Source organism: Athene noctua, chromosome 1 (assembly GCF_965140245.1).
Source record: "Athene noctua chromosome 1, bAthNoc1.hap1.1, whole genome shotgun sequence".
In the NCBI taxonomy this organism is placed as follows: Eukaryota; Metazoa; Chordata; class Aves; order Strigiformes; family Strigidae; genus Athene; species Athene noctua.
The window spans coordinates 198,724,205-198,748,096 of record NC_134037.1 but is presented as its reverse complement, the minus strand read 5'-3'; the positions used below and the strand labels follow the sequence as shown (position 1 = coordinate 198,748,096).

Here is a 23,892-nt window from a genome sequence, read left to right as displayed (position 1 = left end):
TTTTACCTTGGCATCAAATAAAGTAGCATATGGCTAACTAGTTTTGAGGAGTGGGCAGTGGGAAAGGAATCTTCTGCTGAAGAAATAACCAGAAGCTGGGTGTTTAATGGAACTACAGTGGCATGCAGTTGCTATGAGACACATGGTTTTCCAGTTAGCATCCTCCTCTCACTGTGCCCCTTCTGGAAGGGATTTAACTTTTTTCAAAGGGAAAAAAAAAATAAATCCGAAACTCATGCACTCCAGTCAGGGTGGGAATCATCACTGTCATGTGGCACTTCTATTTTAGATTTGCATTTATTACTGTAGTCACAGTCCTGTTGTGTCTTTGTTTGGGTGATAGTAGGCAACTTTTACCACCCTGTGAACCCCAGGTGATTTAACTGAAACTGTTGTAGCAGGTTGCCTCCTGTCCTCCCATCCCACAGCTAAGAAAAGAATAGAAAAGCATTTCCGTTAAACGACCCATTTCTAACCAGCAAGGCTGTTGGTGAAGGCTTGAGTGCAAATCCCAAGGGCTAATTAACTAGAAAGTACAAGTGAAGCAGTCCCTCTCTTCCTGACTCTCTTCCCACCACCATCTCTTTCAGAAAATATTAATCTAAAGATGAAGCAGTTTCAAGCCCTACCATCATCCTCCTCTCCAGCTTTCCACAGCCTTTGTCTTTGTCTCACCTGTGGAAACGATGCAGGTTCAGCTGCTGTGTTGGGGAAACTGTGCAACACCATTCACCTTGTCTGAGCAGCAGGCAATGTAATCCCAGTCCAGGCAGATGCAGAAACTCTGCGAGTGGTGGGTTTGGGAGTTACAAGGTTAATTTTCTGCAGGTAGCAATCAAAGCTTTGAGATCTCCAGGTACCATGGGAATCCCGAGTTCCTGAAAATGCTATCAGAAAGCAAAGGGTGTTTCGTGGCCTTTTCCATGGATGCTGGAATTTTCCAGAGTGGAGTGTCCTTGATCATTGCTAATTTACAGTAAAATTGTTGGGTCCTTGGAACAGACTTGTCTGATCTGTTGTCTTGTCCAGCAGTCTCTCACTTTATGAAACCACTGAACCAAGCAAATGAATTTAAAACATCTAGTAACTCCCCTTATCACTCTTGCACCTTCCGATCTCTTTTCTGACACTATCTCTTCTCCTTCTGTAACTCAGAGGGATAAGCAGGCAGTCGACAAAGGCATTTCAGGGTGAAACTGTACCAGGTGATGGTCACAGCTCCCCAGTGCGGAGTGCATTGCCCACACTCGTTTCCTTTCGCTACTATATTGCTAGTACTTGCATCACAGTGAGCTCAAGGCAAATGAATTGCTGACAGATTCACATCTTGCAGATAGATCCTGTCTCTGTGAAGAAACCTGTGGGCCCATTTCTGAAGAGAAGCGGTTGATGAATTCTTGCTGTCCATCAACTGCATAACCTTGGCTTTTCTGAAGACTGTCTGCCATTTTCTGACCTTTCCTGCCTTTATAGAGAGCTCTGATTTAGTCACACCGTGCAGAATACACAGATTGCATGTGCATGCAGAATTTTGGTGCCTGTAGTTAGCTAATATGAATATGACCATAGTGACTGCTTCCCTTCCCCGCCCAGGATTGGACAGGCTTTTATAAGGGCTTGTTAATAGTAGAGTGCTAGCTTGTACAAGGAATGGGAGTGCTGTTGCTATGGGAGGATCAGGCAGGTCTGCTCTTACCCACATCAGCACAATAAATGTAAAGGAAGAGGCTGAGGAACAAGAGCTTTACTCAAAATGTTCCAGGTGAGCAGGCCAGTGAGTATGATGCTATGGGCAGAGCAATTACAGTGATTTCACTTTCTTTTTCTTTTGCACAATGCATTGGTGCTGTTTCTAATGAAAGCTTGGAACAATTAGGAGAAACCAAGTTTTCTTCTGCTGCGTTGTTCTTAACTTGAAAATAATGGAAAGGGTTTCAGCTGTGTTGCACAAGCCAACTAGAAGATGTGAGCTTCCAAAGAAATTTGCATGGAATGCAGCAGGAATTCATTACTCAGTTTCTTCACAGATGGAAGTTCATTCTTAACCCTGGACAGGGCCAAATGGGTCAGTACTTCTAACCTTGTGCAGGTCACCCAGCAGCGCAGGCGAGGTAAAAGTCCCACTCTGTTTGGTGTGCTCTGGGGTGTGATTGCTTTCTATGATTCTTAGATTGCTTTGGCTTTACTCTGACGATACTCAGGCTTTTTCCTAATGCACTGGTATGACCAGCCATGAGACAAATGCCTCAGAGGTGGTGAAGAGCAAAAATGCTGGTGCTTTCTCAACTTAATTCATAGTTACATAAAAGTTGGGAGGTTTGTTCTTCCTTTCATTCTTTTTATTGAGTTTCATTGTTCTTACCCTTTTGCTTGAACCAAAAATCTTACTTACAAATATTTATTTGTCTTTTATCATTACTTTTATCATTACTTTTTTCATTATAAGCTCAACTTACTACTTTTATAGTAGTAAGTTAAAAGTACTTAGTACTTTTATAGTAGCAGCTGCTGACCTCAGTGAAAAGCATCTCACTAGTAAAACTTACTGTAGTTTTATTTGGAAAAGGATTTTGTGCACTCTGGATACCATTCAGCTTCATAAACAAATTATGCTTCACCCTGAGAGAAAAAATGAACATTTGGCAATAAATGACAGACGGGATATTGTTCTTGTGGTATTTGATGCAGTGACTTAACACCAAGATAAATCAGCATGATTAAGTATCCTTGAGTCAGCCTGAATACCCTTAAATAACAAGCTGCCTTGTCAGGTGAAGTATAGAGTGCCTGTAGCTTGTGCTGAATTTCTTGACAGCTCTAAGTGCTCAACAGTCTGAAGGAGGCAAGGTACATCCATCCCTTGTTCCAGCAGGCTGGTTGCTCTGGGTGAAAACCCTGTGTGTTCATCCTCTTCCCGTGAAGTGTATGTTCCCCTCTTCTACCTCCCCACAAGAAAAATAGTATCTATCCATTGCTTATCTTTGTATAAGAGAGAAATAGATGCTTTTTAGTTGGGAATTTGCATTCTTTCCATCTGTTTCCCTCCTCTGTAAATCCAAAGGGCCAAATCCACTGCTGTGCATTGCCACAACTGTGCTTACTCTGATGGAAACGGGCCAACTTTTGCCAGCTGTGAATTTCACCCAGTGGCTGTAATAACTTCCCTGTGTATGGTTTTCCTCCCACTGTTTCTCTTGATCACTTAAGAGCTTTTCCGTGGGAAGAACATTTCTCCCAGTCAGTGTCTCGCTGTTAACTGTCAGCTGTTTGTTCCCCAAGGTTGGGCTAAAACATCTCATTCTCTTGATGCGTCTGAAGAAAATGACGGCTGGTCTAGTGCTGAAGATCCCCTGAATTCATCAGATGCAGAGGAAGAAGGAGGAGGAGGGGGAGGCGAGATGAAGCTGGTAACCAGCAATGCTTTCCTATGGAGCTGTGCAAACCATACTAATACCTTGTGTGTGGCAGTGTACAGAAATGCTTTTGAAGCTTGCAGGAAAGAAAATGTCATCCTTGCCTTGAACTAGGGCAATGGCAAATATCCCCTTCTCTTAAGTCAGACCTTGGGAAGGTCCATCTGTGCCTTTGTGTATCTGCAGACTAGCAAGGCTGTGACTGTTTATGCCATAGTACAGCAGTCCAGCGATGACACGCTCAGCCAGTGTACATCATGTTGCTGGTTTGCCAGCTTGGTTCAGGCTTTTTTCTTTTGTGTGGGTTGTTTGGGGTTTTTTTCCTTTTGATTTTTATTTTTGGTAGAGATTTGAATTAATTGTTGTGATGGAAACATTTCACTGAATGTTTTTCTGGGGTGTGAGAATTCATGTACTGAATTTGCATGTAATCAGACAGCAAGGTTTTACTGCCTCTCAGTATGTACATTTACACCATCTTCAGCATGTATGTGCATGAGAAAGAAGGGAAAAGCGCTATAATTTCATAACCAAAGCTGCAACGTACCTTAAAGTACTCGATAGAAATAATTTGTTTATGTTTCTTCTCTGTGCATTTAGACTCCTGGTAAATATACAGTTGTGACTGATTATGAGAAAGGAATATCTGAAGAATTTACAGTGAAAAGTGGAGATCTAGTCCAACTGATTCGTGAAGGGGAGGATGGACTTTGGTACGCAGATCTGTGTTTGGAAATTTTTATACGCAGAACTGTGTTTGGAAGGCAAAACTTTGACAGAATAGGGCAAAACTTTCAAAGGCATCAAATGAAGCAATCTGACTTTTTATCTTTTATATATATATATTTTTTTTTTAGGTATGTAAAGAATCTGAGCACTGGTAGAGAAGGTTGGATCCCAGCAAACAATGTGCTGATGCTCATAGGCAATTCAAAATCAGCTCAATCTTTAAGCAGCTCTGGTAAGCTACTTATTTGAAATGAGATGATTGTCTCTCTGAAGATTCCTGTTATCAAAGGAAGTTGTGAAAAACAACCATATCATATTTTCTTGTGGGTTTGTTGTTTTTTTTTTTTTTCTTTCCCAGAATCAGGCACTGCCTCCAGCACTTTAAGCACATCGTCAAGTTGCAGTGATAGCTGCAATGCCAGCAGCACCAGCTTCTCGGACATTAAGGGCTAACATGAAATTTTCACCTCACCTCCATGGAAGGTAAATCCAGAGTTTGTCATTCTGTGCAGAGCTCTGGACACTGGACGCGAGCGGAGAACCACCAGTTCTGTGTTGCCAGCTCTTGAGTACTTTCGGTGGTGATTTCTACAGGTTCTCCCAGAAGATCCCAATTGAAAGTGGATGGAATGTGAAGTTGTAAATGAAAATTAGATGATTTGAAATAGGGTCTTGTAGAGGCTTCTGCTCTGAAGTCTGAAGCTGCAGAGCTGTTAGCATAAGACACATTTTCTCACTGATACGCAATCAGGTTTCTGCAGAACTGCATCATGTTATAACAGCCAGAATCTGAGCAAACAAAACGTGTTCAGTGCTAAATCCTCATTGTAAACTAACAACATAGCAATCACATGGCAACCTACAGGGATAGGTATGAGGAAAATCAATCCAAGTTTACAATTCCTTCTCCCAAAAAAACTCTTTCTCCATGGACATACCTCAGTCAGTGCAGTGAATGGGACTCTTAGAGCAGCCAGGAAGGAGTTTTGGTCCAGCTTCTTCTCTTCTCTTTGGTCTTCAGGATATTCTTCTGCGCCCTAGAGAGCATGCAGACATGACCGATTCGCTGACCACAACAGCATCAAAAGAAACTATTATTGTATCTTTTCCCACCTTTTAATGATGTGTGCAATGGAATAGCTGTTTTCTGAGGTATTTGGGCCTCAGAACCAAATTCTTTACCAAGATCACTGTGTTACATAGCCTTGGCAATTCAGTAGCATCTTTTTCCTTAGACAGGTGCACCGTGAAACACAAATGTTCTTACTCACTAAATGTTTTCTTTATAAACGGTAACTGCGTGCTTACCTGCAGCTCTCACAACTAACATGCAGTTACAGGCAGGAGAAACTATTGTGGCTGCACTATGGGTGAACAGCCTTCCTTCAGACAAACCAATGAGGGCTGGAAATCAGACGTCTTTTTAGTCAATAATGTTTGTTACAGATTTATTCAAAGAGAGAAAAACAATGACATAATTTTTCTATAAAAGGGGAGCACAGGAGAAAAACACATATTAGCATATTAAACAAACGTCAGATTTATGCTACAGGCAAGTATTTTAATTTTTTTTAAAGGAAAGGTGATGCTAAACTTGCCATTTTTCAAGGTATGATGTAAGCCAATGTTGTAAATTTCCACTTTGTCAGATGTTCTTTGCATGTCATCCTTACAAACAGTCCAAAGCTCTGTGCATGTATGGAATATTGTATTCATTCCTGTCCATCTCAAATATTTTTACTTCTCTGAAAATAGGTTTTTAACTGATTCATGTACCGTATTACTTCAAAACATTGCAGACGTTAAGAGCTTAATTTTTCAGAAGCGCTAAACGCAGCAGATTATGTCAATGGGAACTGCTGTTAATAATCAGCCCCTGAAGTCTGTGCCAGAATTTTATAGTTTAGCCCCTGCAGCTTAGGAAACTTAAATGAGAAATACTCTAAAGAATGATCTTACTCCTGGGTTACAAAAGCGACCCTACCCCAGATGCAATCAAAATGCAGCTGACCATGGTCAGTACAAATACACACATATATATACACCCACACACATATATTTATGCACATACATATATATGTGCATGTATGTGCTTGTGTGTATATATGTGTGTGTAGATGTGTGTAGATATAATGTATCAATGTAAAAGATGTATTTATAGTCTTCATGCTGCTGAATGTGTCACTTTGCAATGCATAAATACTTAGGTTTCTTGCAATACTGCAATATAAAGGCTGATCAGGGTTTTACTTCAGGCATCTTTTCCAGTGCAGAAATCCTCTGATCTTTTTTTAATTATCCCACATAATACTGTGCTGATCAGGAATATTTAGTCTGATATTTAACAATGGTATGGCAACATGAGATTCAGCTTATCTTCATCTATGTAAGTTATTTTGTAAATTATCTGTAACATAATTTTCTTATATATTGCTGTCATTGCTAGGATGAGACTGTCTTTCATTTCTCACTGGGGCCTCATTTGTGTTATTTCAATGGTTTTCTCCACATCATTGCACTTTAATACAACCCATTTCACCATTTCCTTTTTTACTGCTGTTAGAAGTTCAAAGTCAGAGGTCTCTATTGTAATTAATTTGAATAAATTTCAGCACTTCTTGCTGAATGCCTTTATATAGACATGCTCTGTGTTTTATTTTGTCTCACAGTCTTTAAAGCTTCTTATGGGTATCATACAGAAATAGAAGGATGAAGGATTTGGAACAGAAAACTAGGTCTGTCTAGCTGTTGACTGTCAGGGTCTGTGTGTTTAGATCCTTTCCCTAATCATTCTGGACCATCTCAGAAAAATACCATTTTATCCTTGAGACCCTGTCTCCCTTACCTGGCACTGGGGAATTAAAGCACGTCTACAGGCTGAGGATAAAAAATTAAAGCCAGCGCCAGGTAATCAGATTCTTTCCCTCTCTCCCACACACCCTTTTGTGAAAGACAGCACATCACTGTTGGGTTTTCCTGAAGAAAGCTGTGTATCCTGTGGTTGTCCTCCTGTACACATGCTCCTCTTGATCCTGTGGTCTTAACAGAACAAGTTGGAGGTCCGTGTCTGGCCACAGCTGGGTCAGAAATGAGAAACCATGTTCACTCTTGCAGCATCTGAAGAGGAACATGTTTGCACATTCACTGATTAACGGCTTTAAGGACCATCACACCATGGCAGGAGGTGAATTTCTCACTGACTGGAGTGATTTGGGCTGAGTTGGTGGACATGTGCAATTACACCATCCAGCTAAAGTGTCACTGGGAGTTGATTGCTTTTATTTACTCTTGTTCTTGTTAATATAACAACTACCTCTGTAGTAGGTAGTCCTATTTTTCTGAGCAAAAGGAGGTCCAACCTTTCTGAAAAGAGTCACATCATACTTGTTAGAAGCAAAAGAATTCCAGCCCAGATTTAACTTAGTGGAAAGTAAAGAATCTTCTGTATAAAAACCTAATAATAATTGTTTTGTCTTTAATTGTAAGCATATTTATTTCCTACTGCAAACACTATGGACTCATCTTGGGTTTCTTATATCCTAGATAACTGGCTCAAAGTTGGAGCACAGTCTCATAGATACAGAAGTGGTTTGCAAAATCCTGTCTCCGTTCTGCACAGATGATGTCACTGAGCAAAACCAAGGACTTTGGACCATAACTCATTTACTTCACATCTCAGAATGCCAGGGACTCCAATTCCCCTTCTGTATCATACATCAGATGGTTATTATGAACTACACTGTTAAGTTCAGAGTGTCCATACAAGTCCCTAGAATTCATAGTCTCTCTAGATTTGTGTGGGTGAATGCCAAATCTGCCTTGTACAGGGGAGCTACCTGAATTCAATTCCCTTAACTTAGGATGTAGGAATAGAAGAGCCAGATTCTATTATCCCTTAAGATTTGGTGTAAGCTGTGTCTAGATGCCATATTATCAAAATAAGATGTTTAGCTGTTGGAGTAGCTTCTCTGGGCTTTCATTTGAAAGGAGATGAATAGGTAACTTGTAAGCTATGATGGCCACATTAGCAATAACTATTCCTTATTTTAACAGCTGTTAAGGAAGATAAAGATCAGATCCTTTCAGAGACTCATAAACAGGTGGAAAGAAATGAATGGCTATGTAAAGACTCAGAGGGCAAGGTACTTTTCTGACCTGCAATAGCAAAGCACTTGATAAATAGCTGCTTCTGGCCTTACAAATACCCTGACAGGGTGAAGCCAGCTGCAGCAGCAGGACAACCCAAGGCCTTTGGCAAAGGTCTTAGACATGCTCCACTTACTTTTTTCCCAGGCAACTTCCAGAAGCCCTCTTTAAATGTTGTCCAGTATACTTACACAATTTCCCTTTCCCTTAATAAATCCAGGAAAGAAATTTAAGGCCTGTGAAACTCAGCTTGTCACTTGTTTATGTAGGAGCTTCTGCAATACCATGTTCTTAGAGCAATGCAGGGACCATAATGGTGAGCTGTTGTAGCAGAGACAGCAGGAGATGCTTCTGAGATCCAGCTCTGGCAGCAGGGATGCCAACTTCCTCAACAGCAAGGTAGTATCAGATTTTTCCTGGGGTTTTTTTATTCCTTTCCACATGTTTCCAAGCCACTGCACCTCAAGCTAGTATTTTCAGGGAGCTATCTAGAGTGGCTCCAGATCAGAGTTGAGCCCTGTGTGTGCAGAGGCTTCCCAGATCCTTTTCCAGGAACCGTTTTCAGCTTAATCCATCACTTAATTACCTAGCTGTCCACTATCACCAGCTGCTCCTGTGGCTCTCTGCAGCTGCCTTTAGCTTTGATATCCTGCAGAGGTTGTGTCTTTGGGAAATCCAGCCTTTCACTCCAGACTTTGTGCTCTCTTGCCAGGAGGTACCTGCTTCCCTACACCTCACCCTGCTTTGTTGAGCACAAGGGCTGCCTCGCCACTCTCCTGCCCTCCATTTGGCCCCTTGCCCCCCAGGCAGCGCCTTCACCGGCTGTCAGCCGTAGCTGCCTGAGCCACTCTTACTGTCTCTTGCTCAGGCATCTTTGTTTCCTTCTCTTTCATCCTGCTTTCTCTCTGGATGATCCCCTCAGAAAGCAGAAACTCAGCTGCCACATCTCTGTGGATAATCAGATTTTAATAACCAGCTGATTAAGAGGAAGTAACATCACTGAGGAGGATGACCAGTAGTCCTTATTTTCCAAAATGGCTGTCAAATTACCAAATGCCTCTTTCTTTTATGTTTAACTGATGCTAGCATTGCTCTGCATCACTGAAAGGCAGTTTTTAAGCATGTAAGTGGTGTTTGGCACCCAGCCCACCACAGGCTCCTTCACATCCTGGCCAGGCACCCAAGCAGACATTCGTTGTGCCAGCCTGGAGCCACGGACAGTGGGGTCTGGCTTGCTGTCAGGGCAAGGTGGTGTGAGGGGCTGTAACACCCAGCCAGAGATCGAAAGGTAGAGAGGGGAGAGCCCAGAGCAGGTGGGTTGTTCTTTGAGAGGAGTGTATAGGGCTGGTGGGTGCAATGGGGTGAGGAGCACAGACAGGGAACAAAGACTTTTTAACTTGAAAAAATGCTGCATGTCTTATGCTGAAGTAGAAGCTGCATGGAGCTGCTGCCAGTCCAGCAGCAAACTCCCCTCCCCACTCCGCTCCTGCTTCGTAAATGCTGCACCCTTAGTCCCACTCGCTGCAGGGAGTGACTAAGTTATCTCCCCACCTTATCCCTGGCAGCTTTTGGCTGGATCGGCTCCCAGAATGGGTGCAGCATTCCCCTCCCTGAGCCGTAGCACCCACATTCACTCCTGTGGCCACAGCCTCTTCTATGTCCCCAGCAGTGACACCCTCCAAAGGCAGCAGGGCAGGGGCAAGGGGTGCCCAAGGGCCGCAAGGTGCTGGATGGCTCTGTCGGACCATAGACAAGGCCAGTACAGCTGTTTTGGCATCCGCTCCCTCCCTCAGCTGCTCGTGTGCTGTTCTACATGGTTAGCTCAAAAATAACTTGTCATATGTGAATAAACACACACACTCCCCACCCCCCCAATGGGCTCCAACTGTTTTGCTTAGTCCAAAGGGCGTTCAGTTCGTTCACAATGAAGCATCCTCACCCAAAGCTCAAGCCTTTTCTTGAAAAATCTGGGGGCAGCACTAGGTCTAGACAAATCCTCATGAGAAAATAAAAAACAGCGTGGTGTACACACAGAGCAGGCTGCAAAGTGGTAATGTTTCCTCATCCAACCTAACAGCGTAGCAAGCAGATGAGTCCCTCAGCCCTTCGCAAGGAGAGGCCAAGTCACAGCAGGGGCAAGGGCAAACCAGAAGGAGCTCTGCCAGCTCCTCCGTGGCTCTGACCCTGTGGAGACGGGCCAAAGTCACCCACAAGGTTACGTCCCTATAGGAGTAAGGCAAGGAGAGATCATGTACTGAAATATGCTCGCTAGGCATCTTTGCACCTCACCCAAGAACTGCTGTGGCTGCCGCTGCCTGTACCAGCAGCAGCCTAAAGATGGTAGTAGAAAACCAAGGATGGAGTTTTGCATTTTTATTCTGAATTTTTATTTATTTATTCAGACTAGCTGGTTTGGTGCTGAAACATTAACTGTGGCAAATCAATTGAAGTGAATCCATTAATCACCTTTCAGATTTTTGTATTTATTCATTCCACATCAATTGACAAGACAGCAAAGTCCCCAGCTGTATTTAAAAGACTACAGATTCACCAGTGGTGCTGTTGCAGCTGTGATGGTCTCAGTACACAGTCAAGAGAAGGTCTGTAGGAGAGTTAATATCTCTCATTACCAGCTGGTATAGGTGGCATTAAACAGACAAACTACGGGGCACATTGCCTTTATTACAAAAGGCAGTGCAAAATAAATTTATATGTCTTGCTTCCTTTCTTATCTAGGTAGCTTCAGGTATCTTTCTCCATAGGCAGCAAAAGAAGAGAAAGAACCCACATCAAGATTAAAAAATAAAATCAAATGTTAAGCACTTGTATCCAGAGCTGGTCATACAAAAATTATCAGAAATATCTCCCCATCTTCTACTTCCTCTTTAGGAAAATGATTGCTGTATGGGGATACAGAAGTCAGTCAAGCAGGCAAGTAATTTTCTCCTGGAAAGAAATAGTTCTCTTTTGAGGTCTAAAACACAAGTAATTTGCTTTAAAACTTATCAGCATGATATTTGTAGATTTATGGATTATTAACTTGAGGAAATTATTAACTTGATCACAGGCTTGGCTTGCTTTTAATTGGTCTGATAAATGAATGATGGCAAGTTACTATTGTTGTTGGAGATTTAAATTGAATTTTCCATACATTCATGAGGCAGCTTGTTCCTAAACCTTTCCTACCCAGACACAGCCTTGTCAGCTTACTCATAAGATCTTTTATGGCCTCTTTGAAATAGAAATCATTGATTTATTTCTTTAAATTGCTCCTGAGTGCTGACTAGAAAGCTCATGTTTAAATGACCAGTGACCCGTCGGATCAGATCAAGTTGCACAGTTCCCAATAGCTTCCATACCTGTCTTCAACCCCAAACGTGAAACTAAAAATAGCAAAATTCTAAGAGTTTTCTTTGAAAAATGTCAGTAGGAAACAAAACAAAAATAAAGAACAGTATGTTCTGAGACATCGGTGCCTCATGTCTTCCCAGAAAATGTTTCTGCTTTAGATTTTTATTTCACCTTGTTAACATTTTTCATGTTTAATTATTTTAACATGGGGTTTTTTTGGAAATAAAGCAACTTTGGCACATCCAAAGCATACACTAAAAAATACCCTAGTTCATATTTTCTGAACAGCTGTCCCCAAACTGATTCTAGTAGCACACATGAGCAGCAGGGGTGCATATTTGCATTAATATATATTCACTTTTAATTGAATAGTGGATTATTTTTCTTGGAATTGCTCAGAAAACATAAGGCAAGGCTGAAGCTGCACTGGCAAGGAGATTTATAGAGCAGAATACCAGGGCAATTCTCATAAACTACAGCAAGACCACACAGAAGAAGAATTAAGCAAGACTTGGGATCTTCTGGTAAAGAAAAGCAAATTAACTGGTGTTCACTCCTCTGGCTGGGGTCTAAGACAGTAAGGAGGGGGAGATCTTTAAAAACACAGCTCTTTAACCAAAGAACTGGCCCAGCTGAAGTTAGTAGGATACGGCTTTGAGACAAGATCTGTGAATATGAAGTTCATGAGAGAAGAGCTGTAATGAAGTCTTGGGACTGCTGAATCCTCAGTGTCCCTCCTCATGGGCACAGTCACCCCTGATGAAACCTGATTGCATGAATTTTTCTTGGAAGGAGGACTGTCCCCGTATGAACTGACTGCTGTTCCCAGCACTTGAGCTTTATCCCTGGTCTCTAAAAAATAATAACTGAGTGTTTGGCTGCATTCCCAAGTAATAAAAGCAAAATCTTTCATGTTTAAGGGATGCCAACAGAGGAAGGAAGACAAGGAAAATACTGCATCAGTCCTAAAGGATGTGCAGGGTCTGCACACGATGAAGGAAGAAGATGAGAAAGTGAAGGGTGCCATGGTGCAGAGGTGCCGTGATGCCGCTGTGGGGTGGCAGCAACCCCACCCTCCCTTGGCAGGGGGACGATACCCACCCCACCCTCCCTTGGCAGGGGGACGATACCCACCCCACCTAAGGAAACACAGCTGCAGGGGCCAATAGGTACAGACCCGGCCTGGCCTCAGGGGCGGGAGGCACAGCCTCATGCTCTGGTCTGCGTGACTCATTCAACTAGATGGGGCTAGATCTTTCCCCAAGAGGGTGAGACCAAGAGAGATTTTCAAGCAGCTCCAACAAGCTTAGCTTTGGTCTTGCTAAGCTGAACATGCCCTTGCTATTTTCCACTCACTGCCATAGGCAAGAGAACAAGGAATGAGGATCATGCTGTCAGGCTGTGAGGTGTGGAGAGGGTTCCCAAAGCGCAGAGATGGGAACAGCATGGGCCTGCTGTAGCTCCTTTTGTATTCCAGTAAGCAGCCTCCTTCCTCTGCCCTGGGACAGGACCCGCCGTCCGTCCCCAACCGCCCCAGGAACTGGGCTGCTGGGAATTAGCCAGGCTGCGATCCAGAGAAGTGCCCAGATGCCCCCTCTTGGGAAAGCCATTTCAAAACAGAACATCCAGCTGTGTGTACCGCCACTGAACAGGACAGCATGCGAAGAGCAGCCAGGAGCCCGGCCTTCCTAAGCAATCACGACTTCTGCAAGGAGTTACACTGAGCATTGGCAGCGAAGTAAAAATCTAGCTGATGCTTTTCTTTGCTGGAGCGTTCAGATGCAGAGCCGACCCTCCTCCTTTCCACACAGGAAGGGGAGAACAGCCTGGAAAACACTCCAGCCTTCAAGCAGCGCTTCACTTCTCATTGGCAAACATGCTCTTTACCTTGCTGCTATCTTCAGTAAATATTTCCACAAGAATGTTGTCAACTCTCTAGTCTGATACCGTGAATTGATTTCCATTAAATCAGAAGACTGCTTATGTTCCAGATAAAACATTGTCTGCAGATTAGCTCCTCAAACCCCTGTCATTACTAATGAAATATAACATGGATCAGCTCAATGCCTTTTCCAGTGGGTACAACTTGTGCAGGCCACATGGGTCCTGCAGCAAAGATGGAAAGAAACAGTGTAGGGTGACTCTTGCGGGTTAATTAGTGCCTCCAAATAAATTCAACCAGAAGTGCAGAGTTTCAGCTGGTGATGGAGAACTGGGAAAAGACAGATATCAGTGGTTCAATCATACTCCAAAGCACTAATGTGACTGCTGATTCAAGATAAATATCACATCACTGCTCTCTGCATGCAGGGTTATTCGGCCAAGTTAGTGCCAGTCATGCAGATACAGGGTCCCAGGATTTATTTTTCTCATGAAGAAGGTGTGTTAGATGAAAAGTGAAGATCCAGCAGCCTGTGTGATCGGCATAGCCTTTGCACAGGTCAGGAGAGCACACTTCAAAACCAAGCTCCCTGCTGGTGTGAAAAGGACACATTGCAGGATTTGCAAGTGCCCTTCTGCTCAGCTCACCGGGCTGTCATGGATCTTTTTCTGTTTCCATGACTCGCCAGCCCCTCCTCTGGCTCCGAGCATTTGAAGCTGAGCTCTTTGGCCAAACAGTCCTTGCTGAAATGTCAATACACTACCAGGACACTGGCTCGCAGGGTTCATCATGGTTTCCAGGCAGTGCGTGGCTTTGCTTCTCTTCTTTCTGCTACTGATTCCTCTTTCTCTGGATGCAGGTATGTTGTAGGGTATAGCTGTAGTAATTTTTACTGGCAATGGACCTTTCTCCTGTTACTCAGACATAAATTTCATTGCAAGTTCTGAGCACTGTTGCATGTTTGTCCTGCCACCAGTTGTGACTGTGAGTTGCTCTAAGGCTCTTGTTTGCTTTCAGTGATGGCATCCACGGGCTTTTTTTGCCAACTAAGGAAAAGCACCTCTAGACTGCTAAATGAATCTATTATCTCACTGCACAGACAGCAGGCAAGCCATCAACTGCCCACTATGTGAAAAAAGGATTTAATGTTATTTCATATTGAACTGTGGTATTTTTCAAAGCAGAGAAACAATAGACTGTCATTCAGCTGACGAAAAATTTAAAAGGTGATGATCCACCCCATGTTGGCAGCAACAGAAGACAGTGAGGTGGTAGGTCTTTGGTGTCTCCAGCACGTATCTGAAAAATAAGCTCCCAGATTAATAAGGCAGACCCGGTGCTTTCAGATTCCCAGTCAGCCATTGACTGTGTCTCCTGCACTGCAGTGAAAAAAGCTGGAAAAATATGTAACAAAGTCCAAAGTGTTCCAGTGTAAATAAGTAGAGAATGCCGAAATAAAAGCAGGAGGATGTCCCCCGCCACATGCGCAGGCATGCTTCTCTGTCAGAGTCTGTGCCTGTGAGCTGATACATGTGTCATATATCTGCAGTGTAAGGTTAATTAAAGGCCTTTAAAGAAAGCCATATTAAAATCATACAGCCTGACTTTGAAATCATGTCAGAAACACCCAGCTGACATTCCTATAATGAGCAAATGTTTATGAGGCACCCTGGGATAAATTCAATGCATGCCACACAATATTTTATTCCTTCAAGTAACTTTGAAGTATAGGGAAAATTACCACTATTTTGCATGTAATTCAGCAAAGGTTCTGATTAGACACAAACGTTTAGAGACACCTCACCAGACTGGAATAAACCCCCTCAGTATTTATGTTTGTGTGTTTGTTGGTGAGGGCATACATGAGCCTTACCCTTCAGCAACCACCTCGGGGGCCCTTCCAGCAGTTAGAAGGTAACTCCCGCTCTTACAGGGTTCATGTGCTGGAGAACATCCTGGGAGGGGAAGGGCCCGTGGTACGCATCAGCCTCAATCACCAAATCTACCTGCAATCCCAGGTGAAATCAGTTAAAAGCTCCAGAATCCCCCACTGACATGGAGGAGGAAAAAAATGCAAAATGAATTATTTCAAGACTTGTTCTACGTAGTACGTGGAGCAAAAGTACATCACAGCACTGGGACTTCATGTTCCTTATCCTGAATTATACCCGCAGAGCACAGTTGTGTGATGTGCTTGTATCCTGAAGCTGAGGAGCAGGTCAGCATAGTGACGATGGTATCAGCTCTTTCAGTGTCTTGTCATCTGCAAGTTGACATAGCTCTAGGAAGCAAGCTCTGGTGATATCTGCTATCAAACCTGTGTGCTCAATGTCTTCCAAAGCACAGCAGAGACTCACCAAGTGAAGACCCCTGTGGCTGTGGTCTGTGGTGCTGGCAGCAGCCAGGAGCCATCCACAGGCTCTGCTAGGAAACACAAACAGCACTGTCCAGCTTTCCTATGTACCTTAACATAGCCTTTTTTACAGAAGAAAACTAAAGGTGAATATATTAAAACAGCAGTTTTAAAATTGTGGTCTGCTAGTGGTGGGCTAAGTCCCTTCTGTGGGTCCAACGAGTGAAGGGGTGTGGGATAACATGACTGCGGGTGAAGGTGTGATTGTGGCCCACCCGTCAGCAAGTGACTTTCTGTAGCGAGAACAGAAAATCGGGTGTAGACATGCACATCAGGGCATGATAAAGCAACACCATTTTTTCAGCTGCTAGAATTGAAAGAAACTGTGCTGTGCGTGTTGAGACCTACTATAGGATGTGCAATGGTACCTTAGGAGTCGCTGGCATAGAGCACTGGTGTAGCATGCCCTCTTCTCTTAAGCTCTGGGCTCTCTAACATTCATGTGCTGCCACTTTACCTGGGAGGTGGGCCAGAGAAAGGAGGCTCTCATTTGCCCATTTCTTTTCTAAAGTATCTCAGCAAATCTCGGGAAGCAGAAAAGCTTTCATGGGACATGGCCCCCCCACCCCCTCTCTGTCCAGAGAGCGCAGCTGTATGACAAGCAGAACATGCTGCTGTTTTTCAGTCTTTCTAAAGCAGGAAGAGGCAAGCAGTGTTTTGCAAAGGCAAAGACGAGCCAACAGCTTCTTTGAAGAGATAAAACTGGGGTCAGTAGAGCGAGAATGCATGGAAGAAAAGTGTTCCTTTGAGGAGGCGAGAGAGATTTACCATGATGATGAACGGACAGTAAGTAACACGGGGCTGGGTGAACACTCACTGTCAGAGGGACTGTCCCTACTCAAGGGTGTGCTTTGACATAAACTGCAAGAGCAAAAAAAAAGCACAATGTGTCCTGCTGTTTGCATCTTTCTCTCCATTTATGGGGGGACAGCAGTGAGTTGCAGGAGTGTATACTGCATGGGCTGCCCCAAGCAGTACTGACCTGGGGGTGGTGGGAAAGTGGATGCTCTCTAGGTCATCTCAACCCCCAGTAATTCCTGGCCTGACAATACTTTCAATTACTGTATTGTGCAACATCCGTTTCAGTCAATCCCACCTCAACCCTATGGAGGTTATTGATGGGTAACCTCTTTGGGTGTGTTACATGGTCTCCTTCTCTACTGGTACATGAAAATAATCTAGAATGTAGAAAATAATGGAGAATATTTTATGGACATCGACTGTCATAAATTATAAAGGCAAAAGGGCATCACTGTGGCTGTCTGTAACCCCTCCTGTGCTACAAGGGCTGTAGGACTTAACCTGAGTTAATTTTTCTTAATTAAATCTCACATCTTTTTCTTCCAGAAAGAGTTCTGGCACATCTATTCCGGTACGATCGTTTAGGATGTTCTAACATCTGCAAAACACTCCCGCTGCTGCAGCTCTTCGTGTGAGCTGGACTGACACTGAATGTTTTTACAGACCCCAACCAGTGTGACTCCAACCCCTGTCAGAACGGAGGGAGTTGTGATGACCAGTTTCAGGATTACATTTGCCGCTGTCCTGTCGAATATGAGGGCAAAAACTGTGAAAAAGGTCAGCTATGGCCTAGCTTAACAAAATAAAGCTGTCATTATTAATTCAAATGCAAGGCATTGAGATAAACAGCAGCAATCATTATCATTCTGCATCATTCTAGCCATGACAGCTACTGTCCACGCTGCCTGCGGTGCTGTGCGATGGATCTAACCAGCTGGCAGTCAGGCACTGCAAGGCAGCAAGATAATTATCACCCTATGTCGACTTCATAAAGGAAAATAAAATTGCTTTTTGTGCACCGTCTGAGAGAAAAGGAGGAATATTTTTTTCCTACCAAGAGCTGAAGTTATTTTGACTTAGAAGCTTGGTGCAGTATGTGAATGAGAACTACGCTGCATATGCATCACACAAAGTCCGAGGGGACAGGTCCAGCAGTTAATGAAGTCAATATACGTTTTTCCATTGATTTCAGTAGGCACTGCGTACTGAATGTTACACTTAAACCCTCAGAACACACTGAGCCCAAACAAGGACTAGGCACTCATCAAGTCTAACCAGGCAGCCTGAACAGTCATCCCAGAGCATCCTTCTGTCAAATGGCAAAATACAAGTTAGAATTTTTCAGTCATGTATTACGATGGTTACCACACAATTACAACACCTTCATCCTTTAGACAGCTCAGCTATTGTATAAATGCAGACTGATTTAATTTTAGATGTATGTTTCTTAAGCCTTTTCTTCCCCAGTCCCTGGACATCCAAGCCTAACTAGCTTTTGCCAAATGGCAGGCCCTTTTGATGCAGTCACTGCACATAAATCAATAATCTGCTTTGCTGCCTTGTTTCCCTGTCAACATTTCAAGTTGCAATTGACTCAGGTTAAGCACCAAAATCCACATTTGGAAACCTAAATGCTCTTTCTCTGACTATAGCGATGGCTGACAAACTGAAGTGCATTTATGACAACGGTGGCTGTGAACAGTACTGTACTGATGAGCGGTCTGAAAAACGAGTGTGCTTCTGTGCGGACGATTACACTTTAGCGAGTGACGGCGTGTCCTGCATTCCCCAAGGTAAGATACTACTAGCCCAATGCTAAATCCAAGCCAGCTCTGGAAGAAAAGTTTTCAACAAGTACACATCAGGAGGTGCAAGGTGTAACCCTTAGCCACCAGGTCCTCACCTCTTTTTCAAAGGCAAGAGTCCAGAGCAGTACCTTTGGGCTTCTGGTGGAAGTTAGACACCCCAGAAAAGCAGCTGGCAAAGTGTGCACACCGAGCAAGGAAACTTTTGGACCTCTCCTTCCTGGCCCCAGAGGTCCACTTCTCGGGAAATTTTGTTTGAATGTCCCACTGGCTAGGAGCAAGGAGGGAGTTGAACCCCTGTCTTCTCCTTGGGGAGTGCTTGCACCACTGTTCTGCTAAAGAAGAACTGAGCAGTGGAGACAAGCTTATGACCAGGTGGTCTAAATAAAGCAGAGCAGCAGGTAGTCAGGGATTTGGGGTCAGACTGAGGGGCTTCTGGTGAGTAGAGGGGCTCTGGGCCTCACAAGTTCTTTTTTGTTTTAGCTTACACCCATGGTGAGAAAATATTTTTGGGGCAGCATTGTTTTATTGTTGGATCTCCAATCTGAAATTGTGATTATGGATTTTATTGCTGTACTTATTTCAGCACAGGAGTCAAGAGAGGAAGAGGCCTATCAAAACTATAGAAAAACCGTTGGGGGTGGGGTGGCTGGTGTGTCTTCTTTATTTTTTTCTTTTTTCTTCTTTTTTTTTCCTCCTATTTGGTAGGATTAATACACTTTTGGTATTCCTCTAGACACAGTGGCTAGATATTTCTCTAACTCATGTGACAAGGTAATTTCAACTGGGACTAGGGCAGTGCAAGTTAATTATTTTTCCAATACTTGAATTACTTTTATTAGAGGGGAAAAAGAGCCCCCTGGGGATATGAACATAACAGACAGAGCTACAGGGAGCATGTGAAGTAATTCTGAGGGGTGATGCCCCACTACAAACACCTCAGTGGAGCACTCATGCAGAGAACTGATAATGACAACCTGGCTCTCAACAACAGCAATTTCATTAGGAAAAAAGTCCACTAATGTGCTTATCCCTTATTAACAGATTCTGCAATATCACGTGATAAGGAAGCTGCTTTTGTTAAAAGCTGAAAACAAAGAATCCAATATTCTCCACAGGCTTTTCAGTGTATCTTCTTTCCCTGCAAGGAAGATGTATTTATTGCTGCTCGCTTCTTGGGGGCCAAAATAGCCGTAGCGCTGACCGTGCTTTGCAAGGAGACAAAACTCTGTAACTGCCAGACTGCCAGTTCCTTCACAGTCCTCCTGTCTCACAAGGGCCTCTCTCACAATGGCCCTTTTTCAAACGCCCAAACTTGCATTGCCCTGCATACAGCGTTAGAGGGTGTGGGTTTGTGATACGTCTGTTCTGGTCTTTCACCAGCTGCCACCAAAGAGCTACTCCTGTTTCTCCATACCTTGACTGTACGTGTAAAAGCTTGCTGCTGTCTTCATTATCAGCTGAAGTAATTGGCACATTCAGGCTATTACAGATCCGTGGAGATGTCAGATGCAGCTCAGCAGAGACTATAGGGCCCTGGCTCCCAAAGTGGTAGAAAGTGAGCACTCCTCCTCACAGCGTTGTTGCGGTGACTGCTGGATGGGACAGTGTGTTCAGTTACAGCACGCCCACTTGGCACACAAAGCCCCCCAAAGTAGACCTTTTTCTTGAAAGGAAAACCCTGTTGGATGAAGGATGTACTAAAAACACCAAGGCTTCCTCTGTACTGCAGCTCAGTTGCAGGTTCAGTCCTCAAAATTTATGGGTTTTTTTGCCAATCTTCACTCTTCCTCAGGCTAAAAACACACCTTAGACTGAGATGTGCAGTCCGGAAGAATCAAGGATGCTCCGGACCCAAGCAAACTAGGCACAGTCTGCTGGGAGGCATACCAGAAGACGTGGTGTCTGCTCTTAGATCTTTGGGTCCACCCAAATGAGGCATAGCAAGAAGCTGCATGTCCCATGCTTAAGCCTGTGTCTCATCATGCCATGGATGTTTTTGTGTGCCTGATACTACTGAGTTAAAGTCAGCAGGGGCACTGAAAATAAGTAGGCTACAAAGCTTGACAGAGTCGCATCTGGTCTCCAACCTGCAGCCTATCTCATTGTGTTGACACATCTTAAGCAGGTATATTGTTTGCAGACTCCTGTGGCAGGTGAATATATGTCAGTGACAATGTATTGGTCTGCACTCTATCTGTAGAAACATTTCTGTCTGTTTCCAAAACAAAAAGACTACTTACCTGCTGAGCTGCTTTCAATTACTTTGGAGAACCCACGCTCCCAGACTAGAAACCAGTTTTTCAGCTAACATGACTTCACTAAGACCTTACACATTTTGCTGTGAATTCAGTGCAATAAAATCACACTTAATGCCCTTTTTTTTAATTTTTGTTTTTCAGTGAAATACCCATGTGGAAAAATACCAGTGCTGGCAAAAAAAAAAGTAACTGCACAAGGGAGAATAGTAGGTGGTTTAATCTGTCCTCCGGGTGAATGTCCATGGCAAGTGAGTCTTCAGAAATATTTCATTGCCTTTTTAAAAAATTTTTCCTTATGAAACCACTATCTTAAATTCATTGTTTTAAATCTATTATGTTAAAAAATCTATAAAAAGTGTCAGGTCTTGATAATCAAACTCCCTCTTCATCCATAGCCAGCGGATCCACCTGTTTCTGTCATGCCTCTTAGCCTTGCTCTGGAGTGCCTGCTTTCATAGGAGTGGAGTGGTAATACAACCTCCCCTATCTCCTGACCCCTCAGTCCTTAACCTTACTGCTAGCAACAATTTTAGTTGCAGCTTGCGGGGATACGCTCTTGGCCATAACAGGCAAGGTCCATACTATAAGATGGAAAAAATGTCAATGGGAAGACTCACCCTCCTAAATTCTCCATGCCGTCAGCAGGCAATTATCTAACACAGTTGCATAAAGCGTTAGAAAGAAGTGATATGCAACCTGACACAACTGAGATTCAGGTCAAGCACATCTGGTGTGTCAGACATAAGTTTGCTTTGTGTTGGCAGGCCCTTATAATACAGAATCAGAAAGAAACGTGTGGCGGTACCCTGCTTTCCCCAGAGTGGGTGGTCACTGCAGCTCACTGTTTGGAGCATACTGATCGTGAACAGCTTCGGGTGAGACTGGGTATGTATCTTCCCCTCCTGATGTTATCGAGCCGTGGTTGAGGTGGCAGCTTCTCATCCTGACAAGCCAGAGTGAAAGACAAAATGTGCAAGCTTTGGTAGTGTAAGGGAATCGTCCTTAAGAGGTGTCAGACTAGAAACCCCCTATCTCCTCGAACTTCTGAGGAATCAAGGAGCTGCCTGACATGACCTGTGATTAATAACTTTTCCAGGTGAACATGCAATAAATTACAATGAGAACACTGAGCAAGAAAGTGGCGTTGCCAGGATAATCATTCATGAAGAATACATGAATGGACAAGTCAATAATGATATTGCCCTCCTGAGCCTGGAAACACCCGTGAATCTCACCGACTATGTGGTGCCAATATGTTTGCCTGAAAAACGGTTAGCAGTGTATGAACTGTCCTCCATCAAGTACTCCACAGTGAGTGGATGGGGACGCCTACTAGATGGAGGTGCCACCTCTTCTGTTCTGATGAGAGTTGATTTGCCACGTGTAAAGACACAAGAATGTGAAAAGGAGACTGATTTAAATCTTACAGAGAATATGTTCTGTGCAGGAGACCTGACCGGTGTTAAGGACTCCTGCAAGGGAGACAGTGGCGGACCTCATGCTACAAGGTACAAGAACACTTGGTTTCTGACCGGGATTGTCAGCTGGGGAAAGGGCTGTGCTGTCAAAGGTAGCTATGGGGTTTACACAAGGGTATCCAAATACATCGACTGGTTGAAGAAGCACATGGATTAATGCTGTTGAACTAGAGCATTTTCAGATCGTGTTATTGCACCCAATCCCCATTTTCCTATTGGAGCATTCCTTCATTATCTTAGATACGTGATACATGTGATACCCACACCACTATTAATGATTTGGAACAAGTCTGATGTCTACCTGAATATATAAAATAACCTCCCTATTGGTATTGTTTGTAAACTTGCGTGTCTTGTGAAGCGGGCACAGAATGGCCATAACCAACCGAACTCAGAGTTCCTCTCGTTCTGCATCCATTTCTGCTAAGGGACAGAGCTAGATGCTGAGAGAAAGACTGTCAGCAACACATCAAGCATATCATGATCCTTCCTCCAGCTACCCTCTCAACTTCTGGAAACCAGTGATGTACAGACTTCCTGAGCCAGAAGTTGCATTACGTTGAATAGTCATGAATGAACCTGTTGTCCGCAAATATGTGCTATCTCTTTTAAACACGTTTATGCTGCTGGCTTTCACAACTTCCTATGCTGATGATGCAACAGCAGAAGAAATAGAAAAAGTGTTTCTTCTGGGTTACATTAAAGCAGCTTTCTCCAACAGCTGCAGCGGCAACAGGTACATTTGAGGAGGAGGACCTGTAGAGAGTCTCCAGGATAAGAAAGGTGCGGAAAGGTTAATTCCGTATTTACAGGTCTGCTACAAAAGCTTGATTTTAGCCTTCTTGCACCAAGCATTATTGCAGTAAGCCTATTAAGTGTAATATTTAACCCTATATTTGAGTGATGAAGAATATCACTGATTTCATCTTATTTTTGCCTTGGTATTATGCTCGTCAATACAGAAGAGGGCAAATGAAAGGGAATGTTTGTTTCATTTGTTGTCCGGTATACTCTCTGTCTTGAGATCTAAAATCAGAACAGAATAATTGCCTGACCATCTGCAAAACACTGTCCAAAGACCATTCTCTAAAGCCTTAATGCACAAATGGTAGAACCTGAAGCACTCTGAAAACACCATCAACTATACCATTATAAAATGTACCTTCTAATCTAAGCATGAAAACAGTGGAAAGGTAGGGGAGATAAAACCGATCAGGAGATTAGAAAACAGGTTAAGTATCTTATACAAAATTTACACTTTGGATTCATTCAAATCATGCTCAATCACAAAAGCTTATCAGCAAGTAGGACCCTTAGAATTCACCATACTCCATTATCAGGGAAAAGCATTGACATTATATGGTACAGGTACCATGCAATACTAAACATCCTATTACCTGCTCTGCGGACATAGAAGAATGGTATAGTGTCCATTTAAGTAGTGAACAGAATTGGGAAAAGCAGCCAGTTCTGGAGGCCTGAGAAACAAGAGGTTTTATGTACGAAAGCCCCCCCCCGAGGTCCTCAGTAACTCCTAAAAGGAAAGCATATATGCCAGCAGAATATATTCCCGAGGAGGAAGGTGACTAGGAGAAGCGACCAGCAAATAAAGT

The 23,892-nt window shown here is 43.4% G+C and overlaps 2 protein-coding genes across 10 annotated transcripts in view; both read left to right on the top strand.

The window, feature by feature from the left end:
* The window catches only part of MCF2L (MCF.2 cell line derived transforming sequence like), a 163,255-nt gene extending 156,479 nt beyond the window's left edge, over positions 1 to 6,776 (top strand). For 6 of the 7 annotated variants that reach the window (XM_074910014.1, XM_074910042.1, XM_074910031.1 and 3 more), the window contains 4 exons: positions 3,280 to 3,407; positions 4,014 to 4,126; positions 4,271 to 4,374; positions 4,501 to 6,776. In XM_074910014.1, coding sequence (XP_074766115.1) covers positions 3,280 to 3,407; positions 4,014 to 4,126; positions 4,271 to 4,374; positions 4,501 to 4,595 — 440 coding nt within the window. In that variant the 3' untranslated portion in view covers positions 4,596 to 6,776. The remainder of the gene's footprint in view (positions 1 to 3,279; positions 3,408 to 4,013; positions 4,127 to 4,270; positions 4,375 to 4,500) is intronic. The other variant, XR_012633896.1, reaches the window with a different exon arrangement.
* A 7,374-nt stretch (positions 6,777 to 14,150) lies between these two features.
* Positions 14,151 to 23,373, top strand: F7 (coagulation factor VII). 3 transcript variants are annotated; one of them, XM_074930649.1, is made up of 8 exons: positions 14,151 to 14,380; positions 16,560 to 16,720; positions 17,282 to 17,306; positions 17,399 to 17,512; positions 18,388 to 18,528; positions 20,943 to 21,049; positions 21,566 to 21,686; positions 21,898 to 23,373. In XM_074930649.1, the coding sequence occupies exons 1-8, from the start codon at positions 14,311 to 14,313 to the stop codon at positions 22,434 to 22,436; spliced, it is 1,278 nt and encodes a 425-aa protein (XP_074786750.1). In that variant the 5' UTR covers positions 14,151 to 14,310; the 3' UTR covers positions 22,437 to 23,373. The 3 variants fall into 3 exon arrangements, with proteins under 3 accessions (XP_074786750.1, XP_074786757.1, XP_074786758.1); XM_074930656.1 differs by lacking the exons at positions 16,560 to 16,720; positions 17,282 to 17,306; XM_074930657.1 differs by lacking the exons at positions 20,943 to 21,049; positions 21,566 to 21,686.
* The last annotated feature ends 519 nt before the right edge of the window (positions 23,374 to 23,892 follow it).

What these genes read in the sequence shown, in the direction of transcription:
- F7 (XM_074930649.1), top strand. Translation starts at nt 14,311, where the DNA reads ATGGTTTCCAGGCAGTGCGTGGCTTTGCTTCTCTTCTTTCTGCTACTG. An exon ending in TCCTCTTTCTCTGGATGCAG is followed by an intron (nt 14,381 to 16,559) that starts GTATGTTGTAGG and finishes GCTGTTTTTCAG; the next exon opens with TCTTTCTAAAGCAGGAAGAG. An exon ending in GGGCAAAAACTGTGAAAAAG is followed by an intron (nt 17,513 to 18,387) that starts GTCAGCTATGGC and finishes CTCTGACTATAG; the next exon opens with CGATGGCTGACAAACTGAAG.